At 40.9% G+C, this 25,107-nt stretch overlaps 3 protein-coding genes across 4 annotated transcripts in view; 2 read left to right on the top strand and 1 right to left on the bottom strand.

Annotated features, from left to right (window-relative positions):
• The window catches only part of slc41a2b (solute carrier family 41 member 2b), a 31,979-nt gene extending 17,926 nt beyond the window's left edge, over positions 1 to 14,053 (bottom strand). Inside the window, exons 1-8 of one of the 2 annotated variants that reach the window (XM_034578559.1) lie at positions 13,944 to 14,053; positions 12,557 to 13,224; positions 11,513 to 11,620; positions 9,163 to 9,234; positions 7,941 to 8,085; positions 7,609 to 7,755; positions 2,702 to 2,849; positions 2,052 to 2,131 (exon numbers count right to left, since the gene is read on the bottom strand). In XM_034578559.1, coding sequence (XP_034434450.1) covers positions 2,052 to 2,131; positions 2,702 to 2,849; positions 7,609 to 7,755; positions 7,941 to 8,085; positions 9,163 to 9,234; positions 11,513 to 11,620; positions 12,557 to 13,090 — 1,234 coding nt within the window. In that variant the 5' untranslated portion in view covers positions 13,091 to 13,224; positions 13,944 to 14,053. Of the gene's footprint in view, positions 1 to 2,051; positions 2,132 to 2,701; positions 2,850 to 7,608; positions 7,756 to 7,940; positions 8,086 to 9,162; positions 9,235 to 11,512; positions 11,621 to 12,556; positions 13,225 to 13,611; positions 13,804 to 13,943 lie in introns of those variants that run through there. The other variant, XM_034578558.1, reaches the window with a different exon arrangement.
• A 355-nt stretch (positions 14,054 to 14,408) lies between these two features.
• c23h12orf45 (chromosome 23 C12orf45 homolog) lies at positions 14,409 to 18,018 on the top strand. The gene is made up of 4 exons (XM_034578570.1): positions 14,409 to 14,564; positions 15,386 to 15,460; positions 15,598 to 15,731; positions 16,644 to 18,018. Exons 1-4 carry the CDS (start codon positions 14,504 to 14,506, stop codon positions 16,830 to 16,832), a joined length of 459 nt encoding a protein of 152 aa, XP_034434461.1. The 5' UTR covers positions 14,409 to 14,503; the 3' UTR covers positions 16,833 to 18,018.
• Positions 18,019 to 19,141: 1,123 nt separating this feature from the next.
• Positions 19,142 to 22,734, top strand: LOC117757718. The gene is made up of 3 exons (XM_034579097.1): positions 19,142 to 19,313; positions 21,575 to 21,970; positions 22,682 to 22,734. Exons 1-3 carry the CDS (start codon positions 19,142 to 19,144, stop codon positions 22,732 to 22,734), a joined length of 621 nt encoding a protein of 206 aa, XP_034434988.1.
• Positions 22,735 to 25,107: the final 2,373 nt, after the last annotated feature.

Raw genomic sequence — 25,107 nt, 5'->3', positions numbered from 1 at the left:
CAAAATATGTCACTAGCATGTTTAATTATATCAAGGCCATCCGTTACAGTGAGTATTCTGCTTTTTTTCCCTCTCCATTAAATCACCTACTTTAAGTCTGAGCAGTCATTGCTAACAAATCCACACCACTTGCAAATGACACAGCTGCAGAATTGATTCAATATTGAACCCGAACATGATCATTAAAGTGACATTGTTTGACTGTAGTTATGAAATTCTTCATTACAGGTGCAAAAATCATGTTATGAATTACAAATTAAGAAACTCCTGCATAGTCCAAAAAACATTTCAATCAATGTAACGAAGAATGTGAAGTCATGGACAAAATGTACAGATCCACCAATCAGTGAGTCAATCCTCTCAGATATTCTTTCACCACAAACAAATACAACTGCTTGAATCTGCCACTATGAGTCACAAATACGTTTTTTTTGTCACAAGCTCCAAGTTCCACGTGTTCTCACTTTTGCACCAAATAGTGAGAGGGGAAGCCAGATTTGTGTATCTGCAGAGCCTGGGGCATGAGTTCTTTATTTTCTTTGAGTTTTAATGGTGGTTGGAAAACCACCTTATGCATCCAGTGTTTCCCTCATCATCATCTCAAACTAGAAATTACTTTCTACAAGTAAAAATTCCATTGTCACAGGTGCTCCGTTGTTTTGCAGCAAATATGCCTTCATACAGGTTAGAAGGATTATGCAAAAACTACTGAACCGATTTCCTTGAACTTTTGGGAGGAGTGGGGAATAACTCACGATTACAACCCATTCGATTTTGGTGCATATACGGATTGGGGGCAAATCCATTTAACATTGTGAGATAGGACTTTCTCAGAGATTATTCATGGATCTTGATGGGGGGGAAAAATCAGGCATGTTTATGGGACTGCTTCTTTCTGAGCATGTGCAATTTAGTGCAGATTAAAATAAAAATTCAGATCTAGTGAATTTCAATGTGGTTTCATAAGGGGACTGTTGGGCCTTGGCGGTACAATGCACTCTGAGTATACACTCAGTAGTATACACTCAGTCTAGTTACAAAACTTGCTTCTTCTTCAAAGTTGATTTTCTGGGGCCAATCACTAAGTAAGCATGACACCAACACTAAAAAACTATCAATTCTAAATTATTCTGCTTAGTTGTGAGATTCATTAATATTGGTCTCACTAACTTTTCCTTTTACAGTGGTGGGAAGATAGATTAAATTGGTGGTAGGCTGAAACATTTTCCCATGATCAAAAATTCACATTCTTACTTTAACACGTTGATCAGTAGACATTTAAACAAAAGAACCCTTTATGCTGAGCTTCATAGCAAATACCCTCCTCCAAATATTACATTTATGGATGTTTTGTTGACTTTGTGACATTTCAGTCCAATATGCTGAATGAAACTAATCACTGAGCTATCATGTGTATACATGTCATTAGTCTTTCTGTTTTTGGCTGATGCCTGTGGTAACAGGGAACGTAACAAAAGATTTGATAATGGATTTGTTGACTGTGGAGTGTAACAAATCTGGAACTGGATCCATAATGCAACCAGGATTCTCTACTGAGCTCTCCTATCATCGCCTGAACGCAGAGCACTGTGTAAATCTGTACTCTTACTTTAAAAACCAATGCGGACAATTTGTAAACCATACTCTTATATCTATAATCAGTAAATATAGATTTGAAAAACCATGCACATGGATTAGAAACTGTGGGGAAAAGTTGTGGGCTGAAAAAAAATCATCGATAATGATCATATTCTCTGCAGCACAGTTCATACTCTTTAGCACTTTAGCTATGGAGCTTGTATGTGTGTAAGAGATAATGGGAGTACATGATTCTAGTTGGATACGAATGTGGAATCCGGAACACAACACAACCCTGTAACGTTGACTCGTGTGAGTCCTGTGACTTTAATAAGCTAATAGGCTTTGGTCTAGTCTTTGACCAATCTCTTCTTGTTGGTTCGTGCCAAAGGGGCAAGCAATTGCAAATCGAACAGCGAGACCTCAAAGCCTTTCAGAGTGAAGGGGGAACAAGTGCCAATTCTGTGACTCACCGTTGATGACCGGGGTGTACACCACGATGCCAGCCAAATTCGGGTCAGATACTGTTTTGTCCAGGATGAGACCTCCAATGCTGCAGAACACAAAATGATTATCTCATTAACTGGTGTTACTGTGTCTGTGTGAGAGACGGATGGAGGGAGACAAAAAGAGGGCATGGAAAAAGAAACCGAACATTGTCTTTATGTAAATGTGTTCCTCAATGGATTGGTTTGCATCTCTACACAAGAGGACACTAAAATGTTTCAGCAGCTGCATTGAATGAGAGACAAAAGGTGCAATGGAGGATATTTCCGTTGCTTTCAGCTGATGTGTCCGGACACAATTTATGTTTTTTCCTCTCCCCTCTATTAAAGCCTGAGAAATATGGTGTCACCTGCACTGAGTGTTGAGAGAAAGGTGCTAGAGGGAGTGAGTGTGAGTGAGCGAGCAAGACAATCATTCCCTGCCTGCTGGCTGTATCTGTAAGGCTGCCAGGCTCAAGGGGACCGGGGGTGTATGGGCTGCAATTTGTTTAAGAGATGAGTCATCAAGCAAACCAGACATCGGGAGTCACAGACGCAGATTAGATTTTCCTTCCCCTTTCAAAACTAAACACTCACAAAACACAGGTCCAAAGACAAACACACACACACACACACACCTGCTGATGACCATGGCAGTGATGACTGGCTCCCATCCGGAGTGGAGCAGGGTGCGGCTGGCTGGGTGCTTGGAGGAGATGACGATCCACAGAGGAGTGAGACACATGAAGAAGGCGCAGACCAGTGACGACACATACGGATAGGAATCTGGGGAAGGAAAGAAGCGTTAACTTTTCCTGTTCCATTTTTACTTTTTGGGTGGAGGTTTTGTAGCCTGTTCAGGAAATTGTAAGGAAACCATATTTGTGCTGTGTCACTAATGGTATCCAAATTATATGTTTTCAATACTTGAGACATTGGTCCACTCTAAGTTCCATTATTTAAAAACTATTCACACGCTCCTCTATACCAACCCACAGCTCAGTGCAAAACAAATCCACAGCTGAGGATCAACTCTGGGACAAGGACCCTGACAACAGAAAACTTCATCATGATCCAAAAAACACTAAGGACTTGTAGCATTACATTATGAATCACTGTTATATTTGAAGCAGCTTTTCTCTTTTAGTTTCATGATTAAACTAAGATTCTATTGAAACAACAACAGGACTACTTCTTTACTGCTTGGGTTGTGCTTTAATGAGAAGGGGTATTAACATTTGTCTCAGATGGTCCAAACAACAATTTGTCTCATAGGGCTTAACAAGGTGCAACATCCTCTGTCCTTAACCCCAACAAGAGTAAGGACAAACTACCAAAAAAAAATATATAAATATATATATATATATATATATATATATATATTAACAGGGGAAAAGACATAGAAAGAGAGCCACATGTGAGTGTGTAGATCACTCTCCCAGGATGGTCGGAAGTTCAATATATATATATTTATATACACACACACATGTGTATTTGCATGTGGAGCAGGGAAGTGAGATCTGATCACTAGTGGTCAATGGAGACATATTCTAATGCATCGTGTAAACTGATACTGAGAGCTGCTCTGGAGCAGGTTCAATTCAAGGAAAGAGATCAAAATCTGTCAACCACCAATCAGATCACAGGAAAATAGTCATCAAACTACAGGATCCTGACAGGGACAAAAGAGTTTAGGCTACTGTAATGTGAGAAATAAGGACCAGACCTTAATATGTAAAATGCCTTTAGATATTGTATGTCGGAATTTGGTGCTACAAATTTTTATTTATTTACAAATTATTTCTTTATAGATGAGTGGGATAATTTTTTGTTGCAGACTTTTTATGTGCCCAGTCTGGTTTTAAAAAAGAGCATAAAAAAAACGTTAAGTTTATCACATTAAATAAATACATTAATTCAACAAAAATCCTTTGATTCTGACATAATACCAGACAGTGCTGATGCTTTTACTTTCTTAGTCTATCTGTAAATCCGGACAATATGACGAGAAATAAAAAATTAGGCCTTTAGATAGTTTGTTTACCATCAGACAAAAAAGAAAAATAATCAGCAATACCACATAAATAAAAATTACCTCTAAGGTCGAAATTTATATCTACTTTTTCTTTGAGTCATGTGATCATCATTTAGGTTTTACTTTGTTGAAAGTTGCTTTAACTGACCCGGCTGGGCAGATATCAGTGTTTCTTCTCATATCATAAACGTCATTCATAGCTGTGACGATGTCCCTCATAATCAATGACTCTGCCTCTGTCTTATGAACGCGCTCATAGCTGGATAAGAAAACCCTGAGTTAACTGAGACAGTTTATAATCTACTTTGTAGCCCAGGTTATCAGGATGGCCAATGTTAGTTTAAGTGAAGCCGAATAACGAAAACATGGGTATGTTGAATTTGCTGCGTAGTACAGGCCCCAGGTGTAACACAAAACAAACACAAATTAAATGTGTAAAAAGCATGCACTACAGTTACTTTTATGGGAAAGCAACAGATTGTAACTTAGAGGGTTGAGGTTGAATTTTAGCAAGAAAACACCTGAACATTTTTCAATGGAGGAAGAAAGTGGGGCAAAGGGGGAAAAACACACAACACAGGAAAGGTTTGTCTAACTTTCTCTCTACTACCATGCTTCTTTGTTCATACTACAATATAATTCAAAACAGCTATTTTGAAAGAGTAATTAGGGTAAAGCACCTGCTTTGGGCCACCCCGAGATGTTTCCAGCACAATCCTGTTCCTGGCACTAAATTACTGTCATTAGGAAACAGTCCCAGATTTATTATCTTGTTGGTCTCATAGCTGCAGAGCAGAAAGGGCCTGGTGTTCAGTTTGGGGTATAATGGGCTCGAGCAGACTTTAAGTCCTAAAATTAAAATTGGAGTCAGAGGCACACATTTGGGAAGAGGCTGCCAAATATCTCCTTTAGCTGGGAAATGACAAGATGCTTATGAAGGAAGAAATGATGGTCTCAATAATGATAAGTAGTTCTATGCTTTATGGTGACAGAAGTGCACACAAAACCCAGCATGAGTTTGCAAATGTAAAATTACCAGTGAGAGGAGTAAGGTGTTTCTCGGCTTAAGGGAGTTAACCATGAATCCACAACAAGCCTGTCAGGGCTTTTCTAACTGAGATATTCTTTGTGGTATCGAGGCCAGAAACACAAAATTATATTTTACTGGGATGCTGCTAAGCAGCTTAAGAGCCGGACAGTTCCCTCAAGAGGCGGTGGAGACCAAACAGAGCTAAAAGAGAAGAAACACTGGACTTGTGTGTGTGTGTGTGTGTCTGCAGGATGTGTAACCAAACAGCTATTAGCTGGTACATTAGGGAAAACAACTTAATAAGGTACAGCTTCTTCTACTTCCCCGAAATGGCCAAACAAATCTATTTAAAACTCGTGTGTGTGTGATGCCATGTTGTTGTTTTTTACCCCTCTTTATTCAAGAGCATGGTCTTTCAGTTTGAGACCAGGACTTATTGATTTCACTTTCAGATGTTGTAATGCTCTGACCCAAAACACTACACTCACACTCAAACATAACCTGCTTGTGGTTCGATTTTCTTTGCTCCAGCTCCAGCTCTTGTCGTCGTGCTCACGCTGCTTCTGTGCACGTGTGAAATGCCTGCTCTCAGATTTTTTGTTCTACCCTCAGATCTTTTTTGTGCAACAAATCTGTCAAAATTCCACAACCAACGGCCAATTTAATTCGTCGTCACTACACATGACATTCCATTGATTGGGGAATTACAACACACTAGTTGCACAAAAAAAGATCGAATCCACACAATACTGTGAATGTTCACAAGCACTGGCTCTATTTCTTGGTATTTGTTCTCCATGTCAGGCTTCCATTACTCCTGCTTCCAGCCATTGAGGAGCCCTCTCACTGAAGCACTCTGTAACAATCCTGTGCATTAGAAGCGCTCTATAAATAAACTCCTCTGGACCCCACTTGGCTCCTACAGCTGCTACGTCTCGCCGGCGTCTCATCCTGACTCAGGTGGTGTAAGGTCTTAGCTGCATACATAATCATGTGATCTAAAATCACTGTAAATGAGAGTACAGTGACCATTAGTTCCTATTTAGCTACAGAGTGTCAGACTGACTGGGCTCCAGAACAACAGAGCCACTGTCCAGACAATGACAGAGCCAGTGATTCTCACTGCACTGCCCTGAAAGTGTGTTTAATACATTGCGCTCACAGCACTCAACTGTTCTTTTCATAGTGGTGAACATCTCTGCCGTACAGTTAAACTAGTACTAGACATTTCCAGGAAAAAACTCCTGCCAGTGTTCCCAGTATTAAGTCATACAAGTCTGTACCCAAGTCTGGGTGTGACATGAAACTGTGGCGACTTAAATTCTGTCAAAAGGAGGAGAAAAGATGGTCTGTGCTGCAGAGTGAGGCAGGAGGGACCTCTGCTGGCTGACTCTGGGAAGTGTATCATACACAACAACACACAAACTACACATCTCGTCTTATACTAACTGAACTTTGACCAATCTGATACCATTGTAAAAACATTTATGATTTCACATGGTTTGAGGGTGTGTCACTTCATACCAAAACCTAACATCGGAAACTAAATCATGTATCATTACAGCATCAACATCGTAGCATTACCTATAAACAAAATTGGGCTCATCAGTCATGCCAAATTCTGAGGCAATGGTTCCAAAACTAGAGTGAGAACCCCTGGTGGGGGTCATGAGATCCTGAAGGGGGAGTTTTAAGATGATATCTAAACATCAGATACAATTTTAAGAAATGTATTTTAGCTCTAATTATTACATGGATAAAAAAAATATATAATTTTAAGAGGAAAATGTGTGATAATGACAGATTAACAACAGCATTCAGGTGCAGCAGGACAGGCTATTATTGAATATTGAGTGTTACTGAGTATTAAACCCCATGACTAGGGTGTCACACTGTGTCACGCTCACTACAAACAGTTTTCAAATCAAGTTCAGCATTTACACAAAGAAATATGAACATAATATTTCCCATAGACCCCTCTACTTCTATGTGACCCAGATCTGATTGCAGAGATCACATGGAATCTGATCGTTTCAAATCAGATTTGGGCCACTTTCATGTGTGGTTCTAAATCAGATACAAATCTATTTTTTTAAATTACCTCAGTCTGAACAGCCACGTGACCCGTATCAGAATTCAATGCGTCTTTTAGGACACTCTAGATCAACATTCCTCATCATTTTGTGCAAGTGAGGGGGCGGGCGGGAGTCACCCAGAGGAAACAAACATGGGAGACAGCTGCGACAGAGGTTGTCAGTGGCTTGACCTAGTGGAAAACATCTTGGACAGTTTCATTGTCAGTGGCTTTGAAGTCTGTCATGCACCACAGAGAGTGTTTAGCAGTTTTCATCTCAACACCAGCGACAGCACCCCAGAGAGGAGGAGGTGACGGGCTATGATGAAAACCTGCAGACTGTTGATGTAGTCATGTATTTGTGTGACTGCAGCAGTCTTTTGAAAGGCAGTAGTTATTCACTTACCCAGGCACTTGTAGAGGCCCTGACTTATCCAGGCCAGGATAGCCAAGGTTATGAGATCACCAAAACTGGCAGCAATAGGTGTGGCTACATTGTCTGGGTTGATGCCCGTCTTTTTGGAACCCACAATCACACCCACCATGATGAAACCTGAACAAGACATGGGAACGGTGAAGCACTTTACTAATGGTGATTAAATTACTGGTAACTTTCAGATGTTGTACAGTCTCTGTGGGTGTTTTTTAACCATAACTTCTATGTGACATCTGTTACAGTGGCTGGAGGGAGGACAGAAGTGACCCAGCTTCTGTGTAACTGTCAGTGTGAGTGTTTACCCTGCAGCAGGGACGCGATGAAGGCTGTGGCCACGCTGCTAGAGCACAGCAGCACAGCGTGGCTCATCTGGAACTTCCCCTCTGGGATCCAACCAAGCACCACAGCTGCTACAGCTGCCAGGAAACCCACCACAGTGGCCTGAACCTGGAGCACAGAGGGAAGGAGCATTGTCTACTGTGCACTTTCAGTGGTTAAAGAAAACAAGAATTACCACATTTGTGAAAGCACGCAAATGGTACTTAGGAGGATTAGTGATAACAACACCTCCAGATATACACAGTGAATCATTTATGACATAACACCTCCTAGTGACATGTTGTGTAACATATCAATCACACAGCTCATAAAAACACTGATGTTGCATGTGGATATGTTGTGTTTATCAGTGTGTGTGGGTAGATACCACACAAACAGTCAGAGTGAAATCCCACCTGGTTACACCAATTGCCATCAGCAGAAACTAAGCTGTTGTCAGACATGAAACTACGGAGAGTTGAGTCTGGACTCTCTCCAGAGTTTGCTTTTCACACATGAACAACACAGCAGGAGATTTTTTCCGCTCGTACGCATTCATGACAGCACAGAAATCTCTGTAGTGTTCTGGTGAGGGGTGGTGCAGCAGGCAGAAGCAGGAGGTTTCAAATAAATTCCACTGCAGACATCACATGTTTTTGTTTACAGCACATCGACGCCAGTGTGGGCTCTTATCACCAAAAAATCTCTTGACATCTTCTTCAGTGTCTTCTACGTGTATAGCACTGCTTTTTCATCCTGAGATATTAGTTTTGTTTACTTTTCTTTTTTTTCGTCCATCTCCTGCTGTGTTCATACATCGGCTCCTCTAGAGTTTCTGCAGACTTTTGTAGCAGGGGACTGAAAAGTCAGCAGAAAGTCCTGAGGCTCTCAATAGGACATTTGCGTTCACACATACAGCCCCTCAGGAGATGGTCTCGAGGATCTCGGGAGTTCAGTGTGTGTGTTCCTGTACTTATATCTAACTAGCATAGAGTGAGACAATTTGGGGAAAGTGAGGACAGTTTGACCGGTCCAAACTTTTTCAATGAGCGGTTTGAGGGTTAAGACTTAGTATTAGGGTTAGGGTTAGAATTAGTCTTTAGGTTAGGTTAGGGGCTGGGGAATGCATTATGTCAATGAGTGTCCTCACAGCTATAGAGAGACACGTGTGTGCGTGTGTGCGTGTGTGTGTGTGTGTTTTATTACCTGTTTCAGTGCCAGGTTACCTATGATTAGATTCCACTTCTCTATTGGAGAATCCATCTTGCCAACATTCACCTGTGTGGGGAGTAAAGACAATATAATAAAAACCAATAAAACTGAGTAACAGTCCGTTTTTCCACAACTCAAACCACAACAGCAATAAAAGGTAAGGCACACAAAAGTAGCAGTAAACTACATCACAAAAACCTGCATATACAAAGAAAATCACCTAATTTTAATATGAGCCCCCAAATATGTTACAGCCACAGCCTCAAAATTTCACTCAACTCAACAGGACACAACGCTAGAGTTACGGTAAAAGCAAAAATAAAAGTATTGACAGTAAAACATATTGTTAAATTAAACTATGGGACTGTGAAGGCCTCGCCAAAAATAACAAAAAAAACATGGGAAGACCTAACCACGCCGTGGACCGTCATACCCAGAAACTTCCCCCTGACCACCAGAATGTTTTTAATATATATTTTGATTATAGATTCTATAAAGCTCTGGGATAATAATAATCAATTATATTTATACAGAACCTTTCATACATAAAATGCTGCTCAAATTGCTTTAAAATAAAATCAAACACATGAAATAAGAACACGTTAGCAATAAAACAAAGACTTAGGAAAAACAAAAAAACATAAAACTAGCAAAAAGGTATAAAAATAAGTTTACAAAATATATATTATAATATAATAATAATAATAATAATAATAATAATAATAATAATAATAATACAGACAATGGTGTAAAAAGCTTAGAGATACCCTGACTTTTGACTCCAAATACACTGAATACCCACCCTGCCACCTTTGTTAGACTTACACCACTACATTATGACTCCCCACCCCACCAGTCTGTAATACAGCTTCCTGTTTGTGGTCTCCACGCCCAAGCTAAGATGGTCTTGATGACATCACCAGTTGTTTTCTCAGACTTGACAAAGCTCCTCCTGAGCTATAGAGGATGGTGAATAACTTTTACTTCCACTGACATGTAAATTAATTCATTCTATTTAATATTCCCTGACAGATCAGACAGGAGCAGGTTAAGATTAACAATTTATCATCCCACCCTCTGCCCTCAGGTTCTCCACAGGGGTAGCCCCCCCCCCTGGCTCTTCTACCTCGACACCAACCACATGACATCACAGCTCAGTCACCAATCTCAAATATGCAGACGACACAAACATAGTCAGATTTATCACCAACAAGGAAGATCAATACTGTGGGATGTTGCCCATACAGTCACCTGGTGGCAGGTCAACGTGTGTCAACAATTTGTTGACTTGAGCACAAGTGAACAAATAATCAAAGATCACCACCAAAATCGCACCATCACACGTGCACAAAAACAACCTCTGACCCCTCCCATTCACCTCACCACCTGTTCCAACTATCCATCAAATCATCCTGTTACAAAAACATGTTTCCCCACAACCATAGGGAGAGTGAACTCTATGCAACAATCATGATCTACATGCGCTTTAAATAATCTGCACTGTTAAACATCTCATGTCATTGTGTAGTGTGACCACTGTTTATGTCATTTTTCATGTTGACGTGACCTTTTCCTTATTGTACCGGGGAAAATCTATTTGGTTTTGTGGTCATTAATAAATTATTATGATCAATGTCTGTCTGAGGTCTAAAAGCCACAGAAATAAGCAGACTGTCAAACTGTGACCCTGGTGATGATCTGATAAACCTGCATATTACTTCTTAGTTAGTGTGGTCTCTGAGGAGTTGAAAACAAAACTCATCTAAACCAAACACTAGAACTCATTTCAGAATGGATCATATTTTTAACTGTGTCGTCACTGTTGAAATAGAGCTGACAGGTGCACTCTTCAAGATTGTAATTCACTCAAATTGAGACATTGGGTGCTCTTGTCAATATATTTGAGCCACTATGTTCAGATTTTGACATCTCATATAACAACAATATATATCAAGAATTTCAGAAAAATTAAAGAAATATACGTCTTGAGTCACTGCAGAAGACAGATGGATTGCAGCTAATTAAAACAAGAAGAGAGTTAAAACATTACATCACCTACAGAGAGAACAATAGACTCGTCGGGAATTGCAGCTATCTCGAATCAGCTGGAGCTAGCTTAAAGTGCATTATGAGAACATATAGGAGAACAGCTTCTAAATCACAGTACTACATCACATTATACACAAGTGTATTTCCACTGTACGTTTACTGATTATAGCATATATAGCATATACTGAGATTAACTTCCTTATACTTATGCATAGAAAAATACTTTGTAATAGTGTGTAACTCTGACTATGCGGGTGTGTGTGTTTGTGTGTTTGTGTGTTTGTTTGTGTCTCACCGCTGTGGACAGCCTGGAGGCCAGAGTCATCTCCAGGTTTCCCTTGAGGCCGAGTAGAGCAGGTACAAGGATGAAGATCTCTGTGATATACCGGAACGCATCCCAGTGCTGTGGACGAAAATGACACGACCTTTTAATGACTCCACTCTCAGTTAAACTTATTTAGCACTGAAATGCTGAGATATCATTTGGATAAAGCAAATTCCTTGTTTGCATGAGTAACTGAAATCAACGGAGTGAAGAGACTGGTTTGTCACTGTTGTCAGTAGCTTGGCTGTAATTCAAGTCTTTCACAATTGTTTACATACTAAAATTAGAACTTGAAATGCAACTACTGAACCTCATGTACAAAATCCCTTAACCAATCTGTAACACTAGAAGCACAACTCCTGCATTACAATCTCTTTTTTAAAGGAGAAAAACACAGTTTCTGCAAACTGATACATACAGTTCTCTACATTAGGTGCAAGATTCTAGATTAAAATCTCTGATGTGGCCGTCTTTCCATGTAATTCTGTGGAGGGGTGGGGCACCTTCGTGCTGTAAGGCCACAGTGGTGCCACCTGACAGGTTTGTGTCACAATCAATAACTTTATTGGACACAACCACAGAGCTGAAAGCAAGGGCAAAAGTCTGATCAGTGAGAAAGAAGGGAACTGTAAACAACAGGACATATCCCAAAAAATATAGTACACACGATTACCCAAATCATTTGTTTACAAGTTTTAAGTTCCACTTTTGCAATGACATTTTTTTTTTCTGCTGCTGTGGATTTAATTCCCTCTCAAATTCTTTGTTTTGTTTAATTATACTGACACACAATCTGAATGGATAGAACGCCATCAAGGACATTTCACAGCCCGACTACACAGTGTTTGCTCCACTGACCCCTGGGAGATACAGGAGACTCTGCTGCAACACAAACAGACTGAGGAACAGGTTTCCACTGCTACTTCTCCCTCTCTATTTGTCTACTTCTGGTTAGATGACGACTACTTTACATTGTATTTCTGTTTGAACAGTAGTTGAACAGTCTTGACATACCTGCACAATATCCAGCACCATCCCGGCTGATACAGTTCCAAATCCAGCGAGAAGGAAGGGCAACAGGATCTGCAGTGCCATAGCCAGTGGAGACTCCTTGGGCATTATATGCCTAGCAGATCCCTGTCCTGCCTTCTCCTCCTCTTCCTCCTCCTCGTCTGCCTCTTCTCCTGAGAGCCTCCTCTCAGCCAGCATGGGCTCTGTTTCAGAGAAGCCTCCATCTCCACAGTCAGATAGGGTCACAGAGGACCGAGAGGCCCGGTCCAGGTGCCGCCGGCTCTCGATGTGAGATGTCTCTTGTCTGTAGCCGTTCTGGAGCGAGCTGGCCTCAGGTTTGACTCCTAGGTCCACCATGGACAGCCGCTCGTCCTGCAGCTTAGTGTAGCCAGTAGGGACCATGGTCTGGAACAGAGAGGCGATCCGCCCGGGGGACACAGATTTCAGGGAGAGAGCACTCCACGCACTGCTCATACGAACCGTCAGGCTAGAGCCCAGGGACTCTCCTATAGCTCCCCCGAGGCTCTGGATACTCATGTTGTGATCTGGGACTGCGGTGTCTCATCTCCTGTCATCCAGTCGAAGGGGGGGGTAGCAAGTTGTACACTATCTTTTTGACGTGGCTAAGGTGCATCGTCCATGTCACGGACTGTCTTCAGGGACTCCACAGTCTGCAGAAAGAACAATGAGAGACAACAGATAGGAGAAGCTGATAGGAGAACCGGACAACAACATCCAATGAGCATTTGAGAATAAGTTAATGGAGCACAGACAGGGGCTGGTGCTGTTCACTGTCACTTTGTTTACTTCACTGTCACTTTGCCTCCGTGGACCGCTCTTCTCTCTCATGCGTTATCAGCACGAACCAACAACTATCGGTACATTTCCCCTGAGCACGAAAACACACGAGTTGTGGACATGCTACCTATCACAGCTATGTTAGCTTGCTGTGTAAACACATAACAGCAGGAGGATCGGCCGGGGAGCTAAAGCTAAAGAAGCTCGTTCTTGTAGTCGTCACTTGGTTTGGTTTCTTTCCCCCCCCCCCCGAAAGTTACCTTGGTGCTGCGGAGATGTTCAATCCAGGAGATGTGCGGTGAGACTTGTTCCAACACAGACACACAGACACACACAGACAGACAGACACTTCGCCGCGTCAGAGAAAACACTGCCACCAAAGATCGTCTACGTCGGCTTGATGAATGTTTGGAAATAGTGGCTGAGGCTTTATTCCGTTTTAATAATTCCTGGTTTCATTCACTTTATGTTCTTGACGATTATATATTTATATATATATATAAAACGTTAAAAACGACTAGTTTAGCTCAGCCATTAAACAGTAAGTAAATCAAATAAGCAATTTGCTTTAAATAGACAAAGATGAACTCACGGTGTAAAACAATCTCGTGCAGCTGCGTTCGGTGAACGGACCAATGTGATTTCATGTTGACAAAACAGGTAGGAGTGAGACCTCTTCTCTCTGTCTACCCAGCTGACCCGGAACTAAACACAAAGATTTTTTTCCTGACAACTTTATTGACGTGTACCATAGACTGTATATGAAAGACGTGTACACAGCTACAGTCCAAACTAAAGAAGGCATCGAACAGGGAACAGCTCTTCAGAATCAGATACAAAATGCCTATCGATCGGAGTAAACAACAAACCGAAGACTATATATCATAAAACTAATCCAGTGAACTTGATCTAGTCCCGTCTGGAACTGCTCGTTGGTTTCTCATCAACACAGACATATGGAGGCTTTTAACAAGCCTTCTACGTTTCATTATACCTTTTATTATTCTCTACCACCAACGTCACGAGTTCTTCCCCAACGATAGAGGGCGCCATATAAACCACAGCCTGTGTAGATGTAAACGTCTCTCTCCTCTCACCCGGATGTTGCTCTTCTCAGCAACACGTTGATGAAAGCCCACGAACAACTTGAAAATGGAGCTGAACGCGGAGAAGACGAGTTCACGGGCGCTGCTGTCATGTGGTAGTGGAGCAGGTGTGTATACACTGAACAGTTCGCAGCTAGTTACATGGTCTTAGTGAGGGAGTGGGGTTAGAGCCATGTGTTTTTCTGATAGGAACAATAATACAGCTAGCTTTCTCTCTCTCTCTCTCTCTCTCTCTCTCACTCTCTCACTCTTCTTGAAGGATGTGCTTCAGTCCTCTCTCTCTCTGTGTTTATGTCTCTCTGTCTCTCTCCCTCTCTGTCTCTCTGTCTCTCGCTCTGTCACACACACCCACTATTTTTTAATGAACAGTTATAAAGTACTTTAAGTCTCTCTCTCGCGCTCTCCATCACACATACAGTACACACTTTCACTCCCTCACTCTTCTTGAAGCGGGTGCTCTCTCTCTCTCTCTCTCTCTCTCTCTCTCTCTCTCTCTCTCTCTCGCGCACACTCACTTTTCAAAGTAATAGTTAAAAGTGCTTTAAGTCAATCGTTCTCTCGCTGTCTGTCTGTCTCACTCTCTCTCCCTCACTCTTCGAGGGATGTGTCCTCTCTCTCTCTCTCTCTCTCTCTCTCTCTCTCTCTCTCTCTCATATCAACCGACTCAACCAAGTCCAGGTGACCTGTTTTTTGCACTTGGATAAAATTACATCTTGCAAGATTTTGTTGCAGAGTGCGCCCATTATTAACATCATGTGTTCAAAGCATTGAACTGGTTCAAGGTTTCTTCAACATCTCATATCATGGTCACTTTGTAACTGTGTGCTTCCTGTCTGAACTTATTTTGCCACTGTTGAGAAATATGTCAGTTAAATGGATTGTTATTGGTTTTGCCGAGATGTAATGAACTTGTTGCTTGTTCTGTCAGGTCTCAGTGAGACTCTTCTCCTCAAGCCAAAGGCTGACAGGTCCCTGCAGACAGAGAGAGTCCCAAGAAGCAGTGGTGAGACCTAATATCCATTCACTTCATGATGAAATCTTATTCATTAGTTCTTTTACATTATGTACTTGTAGGAAAACCAAGAAGAAAAAACAGTTTGAGATGTTCAGGTGTGTGTGTTTTATTTTGGTGTGTATCAGTGTTGGAGCGGCTGCACAGCTTCCTGCCTCAGATGGCTGCAGCTAACGAGAAGCTGAAGCAGCAGATGGAGGAGGCTCCTGCTGGACACTTTAACATAGAGTGCGTGGAGGAGGCACAGAGAGTCATCGAGATGGTAAGTCTCCATCTTATGGAAGAGCCTTATTTAAAGCTTCCAAAAACAACAGACACAAGCGTTTCTTTTTTACAAGATTCTACAGATGTTGGTCTCCCCTCATTGTTTTGAGGCGAATGCACACATGTGGATATATCGTCAATCAGCGTTTGTTGGGCTGACGGTGGCTGATTGGAAAAATTTTGCATATCGCCTAACCTAACACCAGGGACTTAAAGGAAAATGTAACAGAATTGTAAAAAAAGTCAGATTGTATATCTGAGTGAAGTGATATCTATGTACCAAAAAGCTGTCAGAGGCCTGTCTTGTTTTTTATGTGTTGATACAAGAAATTTTAATTCGTAATGAACCCTACCACCCAGCCCCCACCTTAAAGTCACCTCCATCATCAGCAATGGGTTTTATCTATCTACTAATTCCACAAACGTCTGTCTGTATGTGAAACGCATTTCGAGAAACCTTCGGCTTCACACTTGTGGCATGTGTATTGTAAATTGCCCAAGAAAGTGCAGTGCAGAGTTTAGTGTGAGCTAAATTACAGAGCTTTTATTTTGAAAAGTAGAAAAACCCACTAGTTAAGTCCATCATTCTAACTTGCATATAAACCACACAAGGGAACAGCAATAAAGCAAACTCGGTTTCATTCCATAAAAACATTGACAATCAAGCATTACTACAGACCAAGCAAAAAGGCAAGTTTAGAACACACACTGCACTAGTCCTTTTAAAACCTTCACCACGTCCATCAGATTCTCAGCCCATAAGGTTTTTGACACTTTTGGTCCCACTATCTAAACCATTGCAAATATCCCCCTCTATTTGCTGTTTTCCTTTGTATCTTAAGAATGCAGATATCAGAAATACTTCTAAAAGTGCATTAACTGAGTTGGGATTTCTTCTTCTTGTTCTCAGGATGTAGCACTGGTGGAGCTCAGTGGGTCAGACGCTGACTCTGAGGATGAAGAAGATTTGTTGAACTCTGAGGAGGAATCGGACTCTGATGATGAGCAGGAGATCACAGAGGAGAACCTTAAACTACCTGGAGACAAAAGCAAGAAGAAGAAAGCTATCATCCAGGTTCTGGACCAGCAGGGGGCATAAACAAGTCAGCCGCACAGATTCTTGACTTCATATCGAGTTTATTTCCCCCCTGAGGAGATGTGGGTGTGACAGAAGCTTTGCCCCAGGAGTCAGGGTTTTTTAAGCTTCCCAGACACAGACAGTAAACAAAACTCTTTCTTGGAAGCAGACATGAGTCATCGCTCTGTGAGCGACAGTAAATGTTATTTTGAAAGAATGAGGTCACAGTTTCAATATTGCCTTTTCATCATCACGTCTGGTCATCAGCTGATCATGCAACCTTTAATTAAGTGTTTAGGTGTGACACTGGGGATCATCTGTGTGTACAAATTCATTTCAGGCACAGTAACGATTTTCTAAAGGTCACTACGAAAAAGGTGAAAATAAAGCCTGTATAAATATTCTGATGAATTTATCCTCAATTTGAAATGATTTTTTTACTTTTCGTACTTAAATAACATGTACACTGGTTGAATTTATCTGATGAGTCATAAAGTTTTAACTGCTCACGATGTTGAAGACTATACTCTGTGGCAAATTTTTATTTGGGCCACTTTTCTAATACAGAGTAGGAGCCCTCTGTCTCTCTGAACAGCATGAATTCTGGGTGACACGGAAAACATTTGTCAGAGATTCTGCTCCACGTCCCGAATGTGTTCCACTGGATTTACATCTGATAACAGGAGAGCTCACTGAAGTTCTCTGAATATGTGTTGGTGGAAGCAGCTTGAGCTGTTTGTTTTGTGACATGGATCATTATCATGCTGGAAGGAGGCACATGGTAATGTGAAGTCTGTGCCACAATCCCCCTCTCTGATTGTTCATAATCCCATCACAGTCCAGCACTGATGTCTTGTTGGAGTTGGTGATGTGGTCCTGGTGGTCTCTCTCTGTGAGAGCTTGGTCTTGGTACTGAGCTCACAAAAATAGGAGAGAGGTCTGAACTTTGCCACTCTGATAGAGAGGTTATGGTTTCCCTGTGCTGAACCCCGGTTTCTGTTATTCAGATCATTCTGAATTAAATGTTATATAAATGTAGTGAAAAAAATAATAGAAAGTCCTGTCTATATTATATTATGCCATACAATACTGTCTTTAGTATGCTAAACATTATTATGCTAAACAATGCAGCACAAAATGATCATAAATCGAATAAACACTTCTGAGTTTTGACACAAACTGTGTGTGTTTGTCAAGTAAAACGACACTACTTGCCTTTTGTGCTTTGTTGTAGACCAGTCTCAGTGGAATTTTTGCATAAGAAAAACCCCATGATTTTTCGTTGTCAGGTCTCTTAGGAAAAACAGCAGGCAATATTTACTGTGACATTTTAAAGTTCAGAACTATGGTTCAGAAGAGACAAGGATTTGGCTAAAAGTATAGTTGTTTTTTTTACATTCTCTTGTTTCACACTCCAGTCCTGTTGGTAGCGGTAATGCCCCTTTTAAGGTGTTTTCCAACCGCCAATAAACACTAAATGTGTATGCTGTTGAGATGTTTGCCATGGTGATGGCATTAGAGTGGGATGAGCAAAGTAGCTGCAATAAAATAGTTATATGCAGTGACTCTGCATCAGCCCTCACAAGTATCAAAACGGGAGAAGCAAAAAACCATCAAGATTTATTGTTTGAAATAATATTTACAGTTACAAGAATGGGGAAACAAAGAAGCTAGCTCATTTAGGCATTTTAGGGAATGAGAGAGCGGATAAATTGGCAAAGGAGGCAGCTAAGAGAGAAGCTGTTGATGTTAACATTAAGTTATCAAAGTCAGAGGGCAGGGTCATAGTGTAGAAGAAAGTAATTTAACAGTGGCAGCAGAACTGGGATACGGAGCCCAAAGGAAGGCATCTACATTCAGTACAGAGCAGTGTTAATCAGTTAAGAAGCAGGGAAAAGTGGGCACAGTAATTTGAACGACACACTACACATTAGTGGGAAACACCCAACTGGATTGTGTGAATATTGTCAGGAGGAGGAAACAGTAAAACACATACTCATGTCATGTGGGAAATTCGTACAGGAGAGACAAATAATGAGGGCTTATCTAAAGGGAATAGAACGGGCTGAGGGCAGTGTAAGGAAGATTTTAGAGTGTACAGTTTGTGCACAAGGGAGGAAATGCATTTTTTTATTATGACTGGACTGGACAAGCGGCTATAAGATAACGGTATTATAAGAATGGAACCTGAAGGTGGCAGTAATGCAACATTCTGGATGCCAACTGCCGTAAAACAACAAAGAAGAAGAAGAAGAAGACTAAACACTAAATAAGCAGCAGAAGAAGAAGAGGACGACGACGACAAACACAACAGTGGTGATGAAGTAACAATGTCTTCAGTTCAGGGTTTGAGAGAGTTTGTCAGTGAGCGACTAACTTCTGCTGCTGAAGAAATATTCAGAGTCTTTGAACAAACTGTCGTCGAGTACGAGAAAGAGATCGTTCGTCAGCGCAGGTTGTTGGATATCGTTTGGAAACCTGAGATAAAGCTTCACAGGACAAGTGAGTACAAACACAGTGGTCTTCATGAAACTAACACAGGAACACGACTCTCAGGATCCTAACCAGGGTGTCACCTGCACATGAATGGAAAACTTAAGGGGAAGAATTATTTCGGTAGTTCCACATTCCCTTGGAATTCCATGACAAGGTCAATGACATAAGACTCTGACAGGATTAATGTTGTTGAGATATTCAAGCTACAAAATATGTATTGAGATGTTAAAAATGTGGAACCTTTTTTTTGTTTTTGTTTTTATTATCGGTCCCACTTTATCAAACATGATTGATAATGTGGGACGGCATGCTTTGGGTAATCTGGGACGGTTATTTAAATTCTCTAAATTGGGAAATATGCATTTAGGGACTTTTGGTTGGAGGAATCTATTCAAAGTCTCCAGGACTGCAACATCTGTACAGACTGGCATTTTCTTCAGGATGTGTGTGATGTTCTGGACGATCTCACAGAGACCGTGTCGTCTTACATCACGTTCTGTGAGGACCTAGTCATTCCCACGCAAACAGATTTTCATCTACCCTGATAATAAACCATAGGATTCCAAATCTGTCAAAACAATTAACCTGCACAGTACACGTTTTGTTCAAGGGGCTATGGCTCGGTACACAAAGCTGCAAAAACAAGCTAAAAAGGAACTTCAGCTTGCTAAACATAGCTAAAGTTTAGAAATTGTTTAGTGCCAATAACTTGCGTCCTGCATGGGATGGGATCTCCCTCAATAATAAGTCCGACTATGATCTTTGCAATGAACTGAACACTTTAGAATCACTTTAATGTCCAGGATTTTAGTAAGGAGCAGTTCATCTTCAGGGATGTGGCTCCTGGGCAGAATTGTGTTCATGTGGATAAGGGCATGGTCCTGAGGATGTTCTGGGGTGTGAAGGAGAAGAAAAGTCCCAGGCCCTGATGGCATTAGCAGCCACATTCTCAAGAACTGTGCTGCAAAGCTGGCTGATATATTCTGTTGTTTTAGTTTTTATCTTCAAGTGGTCACTCTAACTCCACAGGGTCCCTCACCAATGGAAAGACTCCATTATTGTTCCTGTGCCAAAGTTAAAGGTCCGAAGCTGTTAAATGACTATAGGCCTTTAGCGCCTACCTCTCTCGTCATGAAATCGCTTGAGAAGATCATTTGGACCCGCTCCAATTTGCCTATAGGTAACGCAGGGGTGTTGACGACGCCACATACACCTTATTGAACATGATTCTGGCACGCTCAAACAAGCCGCACAATCCTCTCATCTCTTATTTTTTTATATACCAAGTTATGTCAAAGCCTGTATATGGGGCAGCATATTTTAAAGTTTGCTGATGATTCTGTTATTTTGTCTCTTTGTAACCTCTGATGACCCTGATCATGGCCCTGTAGCGAAAGATTTTATTGACTGGTGTAAGTCATCCTATTTACAGTAGATATTAATGTCGCCAAAATCAAGATGTTTATAGATTTCAGGAAGAATTAGAAAGTCATCTCTCCTGTGGGGATTAATGGTTAGGCTGTGGAAGTTATACACACGTCAAAATATCTTGGGACTGTAACTGATGACAAGCTGACCTTTGAGCATCATGTGGACACTGTTTGTAGGAAAGCTCATCAGCGCAGACAGGTAGATTTTAGTTTTGCGGACATGTTTAGATAAATAAAATATATACTCTAAACTTTAACACCCTTTTCCTTTATGTTAAAAACTGTTTCTTCGAATCAATATTCTAAATACAGTTATTTTGTTGTTAGGACATCAGGGTTAAAGTGACCGGAACGATCTGGAGACATGATCCGACATCATAGATATTATATTGCCAGATGTCCTTTTTTCCATCATCAAATTAGTGACCCAGTTATGTGTCCCCTTGTTCCTCCAGAGCTCCCGCAGCAACATGTATGTAGGCAGAAGAAGGAAGTTCTCACTGACCAGCAGCTCTGTGACCAGGAGACAAACCCTAGTCTGGACCAAGAGGACCCACAGACACCAACTGCTGCTGCTGAAGAAATACCCAGAGTCACTCAGAATATTATTCTTGAGTTCAATGAAGACATTAATTATCAGCGCAGACTACTGGATCTTGTTTGGAAACCTGAGATAAAACTACACAGGACAGGTGTGTAAAAGCAGAAGGGTCAAATGAAAACTAACACAGGAGCAGGACTCGAATGAAGTTCAAAGTGTTTTTATAGTATCCTTTATTGACTCTTACTCCCTCATCACATTAATGCCCTATTTCTTGTGTGCATTTGTTCCTTTAGAGCTCCCACAGCAACATATCTGTAAGGAGGAGGAGGTTCTCAGTGACCAGGAAAATAACTCCAGTCTGGACCAAGGGGACCCAGAGCCTCCACAGATTGAAATGGAGGAGAGACTCTACACCAGTCAGGAGGGAGAGCAGCCTGTACTGAAGCAGAAGAGCGATGCCGTTATGTTTACTCCTACGAATGAGGAGATCGACCACAGTGGAGAAGAACCAAAGAGTGACCAGCTCCTCTCTCATAACTCTCCTGTAGCTGAGAGCCAAGATCAGAGAGGAAGCAATGATGTGGACCCGGGATCAACTAGAGATGTAGAGTCAAAGAGAGAGAAGAGATGTCACGAAAACACAAGTCACAGTGACAATGTAGACAACTCTTCCCCAACAAAGAGTCACTGTAACACTCACACAAGTAAAAAGTCTTTAACATATGAAACTTTTCAAAGAGCTTTTCAGTGTGAATCCAAATTGAATATGCATCTTAGGAACCAAACAGGTGAGAGGCCCTATTCTTGTATCACCTGCAGGAAAAGATTCTGTCATATAAAACACTTGCAACAGCACATAAGAATCCACATGGATGAGAAGCCATATTTATGTGAAACATGTGGGAAAAGTTTCAAGACTACAATAGCGATGCTGGTCCACACAAGAACCCACACAGATGAGAAGTCAAACACCTGCAACACCTGTGGGAAAAAATTTAGGCACAAGTCATCATTGAGAGTTCACAAAAGAACCCACACAGGTGAGAAGCCACATTTGTGCAAAATATGTGGCAAATGTTTCCTACGTCGGGGTTCCCTGACTTTTCACATGATGACTCACACAGGTGAGAAACCATATTCTTGCAAGGACTGTGGGAAAGCTTTTAGACAGAGTGGTGCCTTAAACATGCACATTAGAACCCACACAGGTGAGAAGCCGTACAGCTGCAAGACTTGTGGGAAAACTTTCACTCAATCATCATCCTTGCAAAGGCACATTAGAAATCATACAGATTAAAATGGTAAGAAGTCTGTATTTATATAGCCCTTTTCTATTCTTGATGAATAGTTTTGCAATCTACCCTTTCACACAGTGCTTCTCTGTGCTCACATCATTGCAGTGATCGCACCACCGTCCTTCTCTGGTCAGAGGACGACTCGCTTTACCTCCTGAGCCACTGTACAGTCCCAGTAGCCACCACAGCACCCCCCCTGAAAAAATAAAAATAATAATAAAATCATTAGTGGTGTTTTTATTGTGACGCTCTCCACATCAATACACTAAGAATGAAATAACCTTCATGTCAAATTACCTATCTTTGGAGAATAATTATGTTAATTGTACAAGAAACCCATGGTGTGAAACCACATCACTGCAACAACTTTGTCATTTATGGTGTCAAATGTGCTCACATACAGTACAGCAGCATATTGTGTTTGTAAAATCTGTCGGACAGGATTCAGTTGTAGTGGTTCATGAACACCCATATTTTTAATACACTTCTATTTAAGAGGGTGGTTTTGTAAAAAATGTTACATAAATAAGCTTCTGTCACAGCAATTCATTAATGAATATATTTCTTTCAGTGCTGGTTATTCAGACCAATGTCTCACATTGATGGAATTGAATATATTTGGAAATGTTTGCAATTGACTGAAGTGCACTATAGAGGTTTTAGCTTCAAGGAGATCATCTTCAGACAACCTTTGTCCTAATGTGACTATATATTTGTGCATCTCCAAATTCACATTGGTTAGTTGGTAGCTCGTAAGGTAGTTGTTGAACTATTGTTTTCATGTTTGTTGGCATATTGAGGTCATCTAGATATTGCAATTCCTCCATAGCATTGCAAAGCTCCCATATAAACAATGCATAAAGGCTTGTAGCCAGATAATTTCTTCTGCCTTAACAGTGGGCCATTCAATGATTTTGTCCATATTGGCAGTGGCGTGTCATTTCTAAAATGGTCTCAGAGAAGGTCTTAGGCCACAGCATAACATCTCTCTGCTGTATAAGCAGCTTTGTAACAGACTGTAGACATCTCAGGTATTTAAGGATCGCTTTATGTATTGCCTGCTGACCACCAGGATTATGTTTCACTAGATATTTGTCACTTGAAGCATGTCTGTTGAACTACATTTTTATTTTCACATTTGTCAGATTCCATTGTTTTCTCCACTGTTGTCTGAGTATTGGCCAACTGAGATGAATCATTTGTTGTGGGTTGTATCTTTAGCATGAGTATTGAGTGCTGTTTTTTATTTTGGAAAATCAGATTCCGTTCCATCCGAATACACATGAGACACTGCCATGACATGAGGCATGTCGTACTGCTAATTTTGCTGTGGATGCTGCAATTTCTGTTTCAATTTCAAGTTGTTCCTTTCTCCATCTTACTTGCTCCGCTTGCTCCTCCAAAGTAGGTTTTCTTTTTCAACCTGAGCATTTACTGGCAGTATTGGATTCAACTTTTCGAAAATACTGTCTTGAGGATCCTCTTTGACCTTGTCATTATTAATTTGTTGTCTGCGTGAAGGCAACTGTCAACGTTTGTCAGTCATTTGTTTTCAACTTTTTTTCACCATGTTTCCTATAAATAACTGTACCTGTGTTCTCCATTCAGGTCTGTATATTTACAGGTACACAACAGATTCTGGGCTTAAAATCACATGTATTTCTGATTCCAATCAAACTGTTGTTTTCACAGAATAAAATTCTGACTTTTGAACTCACATTTGCATCGAACAGTTTACTAAGGAAAGGCTAGTGTTTTATTTTGTTAGCGGAACAACGTTGAAGTGGAAGTATGTCACTTCTTTGCGGAAGTGAACACTGGAAGCGTTATCAGTGTGGATGTGTGGAAGCAGCGGGAAGATGATGATAAATCACAAACACATCAGTGGTGAAGAAGCAACAATGTCTTCAGTTCAGGGTTTGAGAGAGTTTGTCAGTGAGCGACTAACTTCTGCTGCTGAAGAAATATTCAGAGTCTTTGAACAAACTGTCGTCGAGTACGAGAAAGAGATCGTTCGTCAGCGCAGGTTGTTGGATATCGTTTGGAAACCTGAGATAAAGCTTCACAGGACAAGTGAGTACAAACACAGTGGTCTTCATGAAACTAACACAGGAGCTCATTTACTCACAGATTGGGGTTTTCCACCATCACATCGATCATTGAGATTAAAAGTGTCTGATCGTGTGTGTCCCAGTGATCCGCTGTTTACAACCTAAGAGATGATGCAAACTTTATTGATCCCACGCGAGGTAGACGAGACAATAAAAAGGTGACTGGAAAATAAAAAACAGGGAATATGTACAAAGTACACACCTTCCACAACTTTAAATGTTTTTGTAGCGTGGCAATAATCTATATAGTTATAAATTCTCCATAGTATACTAAATAGCAGTATATCATATAGTGTATATACAACATACCTATATACATATTTATGTTTATATGTGTATGTGTATATATGTTAAAATTCCCAATAGTGTACAATATGGTATGAGTATAAAGTGTGTGTGTGTGAATTTTCACAATAAGAG

The sequence above is a fragment of the Hippoglossus hippoglossus genome, chromosome 23 (assembly GCF_009819705.1).
Source record: "Hippoglossus hippoglossus isolate fHipHip1 chromosome 23, fHipHip1.pri, whole genome shotgun sequence".
Lineage (NCBI taxonomy): Eukaryota > Metazoa > Chordata > Actinopteri > Pleuronectiformes > Pleuronectidae > Hippoglossus > Hippoglossus hippoglossus.
This window is presented reverse-complemented; position numbering and strand designations above follow the sequence as displayed.

What these genes read in the sequence shown, in the direction of transcription:
- LOC117757718 (XM_034579097.1), top strand. Translation starts at nt 19,142, where the DNA reads ATGTCTTCAGTTCAGGGTTTGAGAGAGTTTGTCAGTGAGCGACTAACT. An exon ending in GATAAAGCTTCACAGGACAA is followed by an intron (nt 19,314 to 21,574) that starts GTGAGTACAAAC and finishes TTGTTCCTTTAG; the next exon opens with AGCTCCCACAGCAACATATC. An exon ending in TTCCCCAACAAAGAGTCACT is followed by an intron (nt 21,971 to 22,681) that starts GTAACACTCACA and finishes ACATCATTGCAG; the next exon opens with TGATCGCACCACCGTCCTTC.
- c23h12orf45 (XM_034578570.1), top strand. Translation starts at nt 14,504, where the DNA reads ATGGAGCTGAACGCGGAGAAGACGAGTTCACGGGCGCTGCTGTCATGT. An exon ending in GTCATGTGGTAGTGGAGCAG is followed by an intron (nt 14,565 to 15,385) that starts GTGTGTATACAC and finishes TTGTTCTGTCAG; the next exon opens with GTCTCAGTGAGACTCTTCTC. An exon ending in CACAGAGAGTCATCGAGATG is followed by an intron (nt 15,732 to 16,643) that starts GTAAGTCTCCAT and finishes TCTTGTTCTCAG; the next exon opens with GATGTAGCACTGGTGGAGCT.